The sequence below is a fragment of the Phyllostomus discolor genome, chromosome 9, assembly GCF_004126475.2.
Source record: "Phyllostomus discolor isolate MPI-MPIP mPhyDis1 chromosome 9, mPhyDis1.pri.v3, whole genome shotgun sequence".
Classification (NCBI taxonomy): domain Eukaryota; kingdom Metazoa; phylum Chordata; class Mammalia; order Chiroptera; family Phyllostomidae; genus Phyllostomus; species Phyllostomus discolor.
The window spans coordinates 94,920,232-94,928,870 of record NC_040911.2 but is presented as its reverse complement, the minus strand read 5'-3'; the positions used below and the strand labels follow the sequence as shown (position 1 = coordinate 94,928,870).

Below are 8,639 nucleotides of genomic sequence, written 5' to 3'. Positions count from 1 at the left end.
GCCCCGTCAGGGTTCGCAGGCTTCGCAGGTCAAGTCCTTGGCGTCCTTGATGAGATGACCCGGGTGTGGACCGCCAGGATCCCCCATCCTCCAGGGGGATCTCGTTCTAGGTGGGGTGGCTGAGCAAGCGGCGCTAGGACACCCGGCACAGAGCCTCGGGGAAGGGAGTTGGTGGGAAACTCCCTACATGGTGCCCCCCGCGGTCGTCTCCTGAGCCAGCTGCCCAAAATAGCCCCAGGCACCCGCGGGCCGGCTCATGGCGGGGAAATGGCTGCTGTCTCCGACCCCGTGGAATTGGGTCTGACCTGGGGACCCGCGCGCCCCGAGCCCCCTCCCACTCGCTTCCACCGGGTGCACGGTGCCAACATCCGCGTGGACCCTTCTGGGACGCAAGCCACACGCGTGGAGAGCTTCGCTCACGGCGTGTGCTTCAGTCAGGAGCCACTGGCCCCAGGCCAGATATTCCTGGTGGAGATCGAGGAGAAAGAGCTGGGCTGGTGCGGCCACCTGCGCCTCGGCCTGACTGCGCTAGACCCCGCCAGCTTGACCCCCGTGCCCGAGTTTTCGCTGCCTGACCTGGTCAGCCTCGGCCACACCTGGGTCTTTGCCATCACGCGCCATCACAACCGCGTGCCCCGGGAGGGCCACCCGGAAGCAGAGGCAATGGCCCCCAGCCGACCCCCAGCCCTCCTGGTGGAACCGTATCTGTGCATTGAGCAGTTTCGTATTCCCCGCGACCGCTTGGTGGGCCGCAGTCGGCCTGGGCTCTACAGCCACCTCTTGGACCAGCTCTATGAGCTGAACGTGCTGCCTCCGACCGCGCGCCGTAGCCGCCTGGGCGTTCTCTTCTGCCCACGTCCGGATGGCACAGCCGACATGCACATCGTCATCAACGGCGAGGACATGGGCCCCAGCGCCCGGGGGCTGCCGGCCGCCCAACCCCTCTACGCAGTGGTGGACCTGTTTGCCTCCACCAAGAGCGTGCGCCTGGTCCAGCTTGAGTATGGCTGTAGGTATCCCACCCCCTGGGGATCGACCCCTCCTGGCCTAGGGTGGGGACCCGAATTTGCTAGGTTCCCAAGCCAGCTAGCAAGCCCTTGGTCTGTCCAGAAGTTGGGGGATCTGACCTCAAATTCTGCCTCTGCTTGTGATCTTGGATAAGCCGCTACCTGGCTTTGGGCCTGTTACTCATCTTGGCTGTGATTGTTCAGGGTGCCCTCCAAATCTCCTTCTGGCTTTGACAGTACTTCCCCTGTTAACCCAGGGCAGGGTTTCTGAACCGATTGTAGACTCTGGGCCTCTTTGAGAATTGTGTGCTCTTTTATCAAGCAAATGCTCCTAGATTTGGGGCATACCAATTTTTAAAAATTTATTTTTAGAGAGAGGGGGAGGAAGGGAGGCAGAGAAGGAGAGAAACATCCATGTGCAAGAGAAATATTGCTCAGTTGGGGGCCCTCTCTCGCAGGCCCCCAACTAGGGAGCTGGCCCATAACCCAGGCCTGTGCCGGGACTGGAATGGAACTCTCAACCTTTCAGTTCACAGGCGGGCGCTCAGTCCACTGAGCCACACTGGCCAGGGCCAAACCAGTTTAAAGTCACCACAGACCGTAGACTGAGAGCTTCATCCTTAGGTGTGGTGCTCTGGCAAACCCTTTCTTTAGGTCTCTGACCCTGTTTTTATGTGTTCTGTGAACTAGGACCCATTTTGTGCCGGCCTGTGGGGAGGCTGGAGCTGCACAGCTGAACCAGACGCTACCCCTGCCCTGAACAGCTGCTAAGGGAGGGGGAGGGGAGGGCCCCGAGTGTTATAATAGAAATAGGGCTGCAGCGTTGTGAAAGTGTTGTGAAAGAGGTGCTTATCTCAACCACAGGTACAGCCCCGTGAGTCACGGGGGGCCCAAGAGGGCAGAAGGGAATTGCACAAGTTAACGACAAAGGGGAGACCAGGACCTAGATCTTCTGGGACGCAGCCTCAGACCCACCCTGCAGTTCAGTTTGCCTTTGACCGTCCTCTTTCCACAGTGCCCTCCCTGCAGACCCTGTGCCGCCTAGTGATCCAGAGGAGCGTGGTGCACCGGTTGGCCATCGACGGGCTCCACCTGCCCAAGGGACTTAAGGATTTCTGCAAGTACGAGTGAAGGCCTGCAGCGACCCCGGAGCGGAGTCCCGGAGCACGTCCTGGCCCCCGAGCTGTGGCTGGTCTGAAGCTGGCCGTCCCGCTGTCAGCCAGGGCCGGAAATAAACACAGCCGATGCTGCACTGATCACGAGAGGGTCTCCTTGCCCCTGAGGCCTGTGAGGAGCACTCCTTTTAGAATTGCTGTGGGCTAGCGGGTCAGAGCAGGAGAGAGCACGTTAGACGTCCCCTAGCTGGGGGTTCCCACCTGGGTCCTCATCAGAGTCATAGACTCCACTCCAGAGATTCTTACTAGATTTGTCGGAGGTTTGGGCCTAGACACTGTTTTTTGCAAAAGCTGCCCTGGAGATTCTAATCTCCCTTGCACAGAGGTCCCGGCCTTGGCACATATCGTAACCACTTGGGCAACTTTGAGAAATACTGATAACTGGGTCAGACCCTGGAATTCTGACTTAATTGCTCTGGGATGAGACCGGGCATAAGGATTTCTAGCATTCCCAAGGGAGAGACTCATGTGAAACCGGGTGCGAGAACCAGTGCCCTAGACCAACCGTTTCATCCTGTGGATGGGAACCCGAAGCCCAGAGCTGGGAACACAGCTGCCCAAACATCACGCAGCAAACACAGGGACGCAGAGCGTTCCCTCCCTCACCCTGCAGGCACAAAGCACTGGGCTCCACCATCTGTACCTCTGCCCCCACAAATGGGGGTACCTCTGTACCCCCACAAATGGTCTCATTTCATCCTCGGAGCTTCTCGTGAGGTCGTGGGCGGTCATCACCGCCACTTCACGAGTGGGGATATCAAGGAACAAAGCTGCCCAGGTGACTCACCCCGGGCACAGGCCAGAACCTGGAAGGCCCAGATCCTGGTCCAGGGCTCTTTCAACCCCACCCCATTGTCTGGTAGGAGGGCTAGAATGAGCAGGTCAGGGCTGTGGGGTGGGTCCCAGGTACAGAGGGGAGGGATTGTGAGGTGACATTCTAGAAGGGTGAAGAGGGTGGGAGAGGAGGCAGATGACTGTTCCTTCACAAACTGGGGCTTTGGGACAGTCATGTCCTATTTCATGTCTCCACAAACTCACCCAGGTCTTCTGCCTTCCGGCCAAGGTGAGAGGGGGGCTCCTGGAACTGGAGTGGGTGCCACAGCCTCCCCTGAGAACCCGCGTCCTGGCTCCGGGGAGGTGGGGGTTCTGCTGGGCATTTTGGGGGTGGCCCTCAAGCGGATTCTTTTCAAAGACGAGCCGTTCCCAGAGGGCTCGCCAAGAGCTAGCCACTTCCGCTCTCATTCATTGAACAAACACTTCTTCATCACTTAGGGTTGAGGGCTGGGCGTGTGCATCCGAGTAAAAGCGAGTTCCCAACCACTAGCCGGCCCTCTTAGGCTGGTCTTAACTGCTCCTGTGCCCTGCCCCTCAGGGCCTCCTCCAAGAGACCAAGAATAACGTTCCATCTCATTCCTGTTTCTGCAGGTGAGACTGCTTCTCCAGGCTCATCCCTTGGCCCCTATAGTCCTGTAGAGCCAGTGGTGGCGGCCCCTGGTGGACGAGGCCCACCGCACCAGAAAGCTGAGCAGGTGGTACCTGCTGCCCAGGCCTGGGGCCCAGCCCTGGCAGTGCCAGAAGCCAGGGGCTGTCTTGGGGGGCCTAGCTGGGAGACGCTGCGGCAGAAGGAGTATGGCCAGTACTGCCCCAAGTTCTCCCACGTGAAGCAGCCAGAGAGCTTGGGCTGGGAGGACGGCTGCTCCAGAAGCCGAGCTCCCCACCCGGGTGGCTCCAGCAGGCCTGGGTCCCTGCTACTGTGCGGGCTGTCGCCAGGGGTTGTGCCAATGCCCGCCGAGGCAGGGGGGAAGGAGGCCACCCCCCAGCCTGACATCTGCATCCTTACCCTGGCCATGATGATCGCTGGCATCCCCACCGTGCCCGTCCCAGGCCTGCGGGAAGAGGACCTGATCCGGGCGGCTCAAGCTTTCATGATGGCCCATCCAGAGCCAGAGGGGGCTGTGGAGGGGGTGCAGTGGGAGCTGGCACGTGCCCACATAGCCTCTGGGCAGATGCCCCCCGTGAGATCCAGGAGGGGCCAGCCTCCTGGTTCCTGCTTGTAGCTGCTGAAATAGCATCAGATGCATAGGGTGGCTTCTCCGTATGGTTTTTGGGCAGACAGGCTTGGGGGTGCCTATGGCAGGGATGGGGTAGGGTGGCTGTTTGAGCCACTCTGACGAATGCCAGTCCTTCCTCAGGGCCCAGACCCTAGAAGTTTCTCCAGATACCGCTGAGCCAGGAGACAGCTCTTGTCAGAGGAATTATTCAACACGGTGAAAATGAGGCGGGCACCCTGCGTGGACAGTGGAGACTTCTTTTGTAGCTTTGGGACTCTGTCAGTTTCTTGCACAAAGTCCCAGGCGATGTGAATTTCCCCTTGCCTTACACTTCGCAGCCTGCTGAGGGCAGGTGCTGGAACCACAGGCAAAGAGAGCAAATGAACACTTACTTGAGTGCCCACTGGGCATCAGGCCCATTGTATCTGCCCACTCCTTCAATACTGGCAGCGCTGTGAGGGTCTCCATTCTCACCGATGAACAAATTGGGGCTTGGAAGGGCGGCTTGCCCCCAGTCCCACAGCTAGGGAAAGGCAGAGCCAGGCCTCAAACATCAGGCAGGGGAGGAGCCAGGATTTGCTCGCAGTGCTGGACTCCGAAGTCTCTCTCCTTTCCTCGGCATCTCCCAAAGTGCCTTCCACGAGATAAAAAACCAGACCAGTGCAGAGCAGGCAACATTCAACTTTTTTTAAAAAGATTTTATTTATTTTTAGAGAGGGGAAGGAAGGGAGAAAGAGAGAGAGAGAAACATCAATGTGTGGTTGCCTCTCACGTGGCCCCCACTGGGGACTTGGCCTGAAACCAAGGCGTGTGCCCTGACTGGGAATCGAACCAGCAACCCTTTGGTTTGCAGCCCATGCTCAATCCACTGAGCTGTGCCAGCCAGGGCACAACATTCAACTTTAATAACCTCAGGATATGACTTGGCGGGGGGGCGGGGTTAGTAAAGAGGCTGGGAACCTCCCTGAACCACCACCTCTGAAGGACCCCCCCTCGGTGGGTCAGGTGAGTTGTCTCGGGACTGGGAAAACTCATGCCAGACCTTGATCCTACCCTCTGTATCTCTTCTCTCGGACCACGGGTCACCTGTTTTTGTATGGCCCTTGAACTAAGAATGGTTTGTACCTTTCGGAAAGACTGTAAAAAAAAAAACAAAACCCAAAACCAAGAATATATAACATCCTGCATATGACTAGCAAAGCCTAAAATAATTTACTGTCAGGTCCTTTACAGAAGAAGTTTGCTGACTCCTGGATTAGGGAGCTAGACATATGGTAGGTACCAGGCTGTGGCAGACTAGAAGATGCTTGTCCTTTCCTGGAGGAAGGGTCTTGGAAGTGTAAGTGTGTGTGTGTGTGTGTGTGTGTGTGTGTGTGTGTGTAGGGGAGGGTGCGTGTACCTGTGTATGAGCATCTCTCGGCCCTGAGGGTAATCACAGCTGGACCTGCTCGTAAGGGCCGATCCAGCTGTCGGCCAGCTCCCGAAGGGTGCTGTACCGCCGTTGGAACTCCTCCTGGCTGCAGTGCTGCAGGAGCTGGCCCACCTCCTCAGTGAGGAGAGCCACGGCCAAGTGCTTATCCAGGGTCTCACTCCACTTGCTGCCCAGGATGTCATTTAGCTTGGCGGCACGGCCGGCCGTCCACTGAGGCGGCAGCATGTTGGGCTGGAGCACCTGGCAGCGGGCGCTGAGCATGGCTAGGATGTGGCGGCAGGGCAGGCGGAAGGCCTGGTTGAAGTAGCAGCTGCAGCTGGCAGGGGGCTGGGGCTGCACCCTGTGGGTGTCTTCCAGGATCTGTATGTTCACCTTTTCTGAGCCAGAGCCAATGAGGTGCACAGACTTCTGGACCACGGCAAGCTCACCCAGGCACAGCTGGGCCGCTGGCGCCGTGCAGATGGTACTGAGCGAGTGCTGGATGCAGGCTTCCACCAGCTGCTCCACTTTGGGGATCTGGGGGCTGATGTCTGAGGCGGAACAACTGTCCTGGGGACTCAGGCCCAGGCTGAAGCCTGCCTCGTCTCCGGAATTCTGCTGCATGTACCGGAGCAGGGAGGTCATGCCCTGTTCCACAGACGGGGTGGTCCCGAAGAACTGGCTGAGGATGCGGGTGGTGACCTCCAGGCCCTGGAAGTAGCGGCTGCTCTCAGCTCGGCTCCTCCAGCGGTGGGCCAGCCAGATGCGGTCATTGAGCAGCCAGTACGAGTGGAGCTTGGGCAGCTGGTCCGGGGGGATGTAGTTGATCAGGAGCGCGTACAGCTTCCTCAGGTTGCTGGCGGTGGCCGAGCACATTGTGCTCCGCAGGGAGGTCAGGAGCACCTGCTCCACGGGCTGCTCCAGGGAAAGCTGATAGAACTTCCCCTGGAGGAACTTGCAGATGTGGAAGGCCGACGGCAGGACCTCCGCTGCGGGGAACTCCATGGCTAGGGTGGGCATAGGCAGGAAGCAGGGATCCGCTAGGATAGTACAGATTCTCTCCCAGGCTGGGTTACACTTCTTGAACACCTGGAACATCTGGGCCAGGCCTTCAGCATCCTCCTTGGCAGGAATGGCAAAGTAGACCGCCCGGGCAAGGGGGGCCTCCAGCTGCACCCGAGGACCATCCACCAGGAAGGTATATAACACCTTGCCCATCGGGTTATAGGTCCGGTGGATAAATAAGATCTCAGGGAAATGGGCAAAGACACTCTGCATAAAGCGGCTCTGATAGTTAAGGGTATCTAACTTGGCAGTCTTGCTAACCTGGTACAGAAGCACAGGTGGGCTTGGGTCCTCCGCGAGGAGCTCGTTCAGCATCGTCAGGGCCATGGGGGAGAAGGGAGAGGTCTAGATGCCAAGGTCAAAACACTTCTCTGCCAGGCTGCTGGACAGGAGGCTCTCAGTCTCTCAAGCGCCAGCTGAGTTAAGGCTTGAGGCTGGACTGTATTCTCCAGATCTTGTTCCACCAAAGAGGGGCCTATGGAGAGGAAGAGAGGGTTAAGGCAGTGGGGGCCTGGCTCTCCAATTATTCCTCCAGACGAAAGTTATTGAACTTACTATGTATCAGCACTCCTCTCGGGGAGATACACCATAAACATGTAAACAAATGACATGTTGAATAATGAAGGTTACAAAGACCACGAGACTGGGTAACAGAGTAAACTGGGGAGGGAGGGGAGCTTCGGCTAAGGTGGTCAGGGAAGCGCTCTCTGTGGGAAAGGTGGATGACGTTGGAGCTGAGACCTAACCGACGAACCAGCCATGGAATCATTCGGTTCCAGAAGATCTAAGTAGGTGGGAAGCTTGGTGCTGCATATAGTCATTTTAAAAACACAGTGTTTTAAATATCCATACAGTACTTTGTATTTACAATTTACTTCCTGGCATCCATTCTTTCATGTGGTCCTGGTGTATACAAGCGAACTCGATTGCCCCAAACTTGCTGTGTGCTCTTGGGCAAGTCAACGACCCTCTCCGAGCCTCCATCTCTTCAGCCACAGAACGGGGCTTAAAAACGTGCATAGCCGCTCCAGCCTCTGTGCAAGTCCCGCTATGAACCACGAAGTTCTAGTCAAATGCTTCCTCTACTTGGCCCCAGAGCAGGTCATTGTCCCCATTTCACAGATGGGAAACTGAGGCTCGAGGAGGTTGTGACTTGGCCAACATTATTCTGTAAATAGCTGGACACGAGTCTTCAGCTTGAGATCTTGAATGCTTTCCAAAGTACCTGAGGTCGGAAAACCAGGGACAGAGAAAGGAAGGGGCCTCTGACCTCTCACCTCTAGCCCGAACCGGAGGATGCTGATGAGTGGGTGCGGCTGGAGCCAGAAGTCAACCTCCCACCTCCCTGGGAGTTGTGTCAGGGCTGACAGCAGTCGCCACCTGCCATACCTCCCCACCCCTTCCGAAATCACTCACCCACAGCCCGGCTCTGTCGCCATTTCTCCCTATTTCACCCAGTCTCTGGCTCTGACGGCTCTCGAGGCTCACCAACCCTGGCACCGGTTTCCCGTGACTCAGACCAATGGGCCGAAGAGCTCACGTTAGGTTTTTCGGTCTTGGACCAATCATAGCCTGACAATTCATGGGCGGTGCTGTTACCAGGGTTACGAGGGGCTCGGTTGGCGGTAACCAATGAGAGCCTCAGAACACTGGCATCCAGGAGAAGCTGAGCCCTGAGCCTGGAACTCTGGAACCTCCCCTCGGCGTAGAAGACTGGAAGGGCGTGTTACTATGGAAACTCCCTCAGCGGCCGAAAAAGAAAATGAGAATAAACAGTGATGTTTCATAATTTTTTTCTTTTCTGGTCCAATTCCAAAGGCCCAGGAGGGGCAGGAAAGCATGCAGATGTAGTTGTACTGGGTCTTCTGTCTTGGGGAAACTGAGGTTCGCAAATTCTGCCTTTAGGTCGGGGGTCGGGAGCCCAACCCTT

The 8,639-nt window shown here is 57.4% G+C and overlaps 3 protein-coding genes across 7 annotated transcripts; 2 read left to right on the top strand and 1 right to left on the bottom strand.

Moving 5' to 3' along the window:
• Nucleotides 1-2,264, top strand: NEURL2 (neuralized E3 ubiquitin protein ligase 2). The gene is made up of 2 exons (XM_028524395.2): nucleotides 1-1,009; nucleotides 2,023-2,264. Exons 1-2 carry the CDS (start codon nucleotides 268-270, stop codon nucleotides 2,136-2,138), a joined length of 858 nt encoding a protein of 285 aa, XP_028380196.1. The 5' UTR covers nucleotides 1-267; the 3' UTR covers nucleotides 2,139-2,264.
• Nucleotides 2,265-3,133: 869 nt separating this feature from the next.
• Nucleotides 3,134-4,410, top strand: SPATA25 (spermatogenesis associated 25). The gene is made up of 2 exons (XM_028524683.2): nucleotides 3,134-3,245; nucleotides 3,608-4,410. Exons 1-2 carry the CDS (start codon nucleotides 3,191-3,193, stop codon nucleotides 4,237-4,239), a joined length of 687 nt encoding a protein of 228 aa, XP_028380484.1. The 5' UTR covers nucleotides 3,134-3,190; the 3' UTR covers nucleotides 4,240-4,410.
• Nucleotides 4,411-5,363: 953 nt separating this feature from the next.
• Nucleotides 5,364-8,466, bottom strand: ZSWIM1 (zinc finger SWIM-type containing 1). Of its 5 annotated transcripts, none has more exons than XM_028524161.2 (2): nucleotides 7,265-8,466; nucleotides 5,364-7,184 (listed from the first exon to the last, which is right to left on the bottom strand). In XM_028524161.2, exon 2 carries the CDS (start codon nucleotides 7,034-7,036, stop codon nucleotides 5,666-5,668), a length of 1,371 nt encoding a protein of 456 aa, XP_028379962.1. In that variant the 5' UTR covers nucleotides 7,037-7,184; nucleotides 7,265-8,466; the 3' UTR covers nucleotides 5,364-5,665. The 5 variants fall into 5 exon arrangements, with proteins under 5 accessions (XP_028379962.1, XP_035865782.1, XP_035865781.1 ...); XM_036009889.1 differs by having other exon boundaries at nucleotides 7,980-8,466; XM_036009888.1 differs by having other exon boundaries at nucleotides 7,987-8,466.
• Nucleotides 8,467-8,639: the final 173 nt, after the last annotated feature.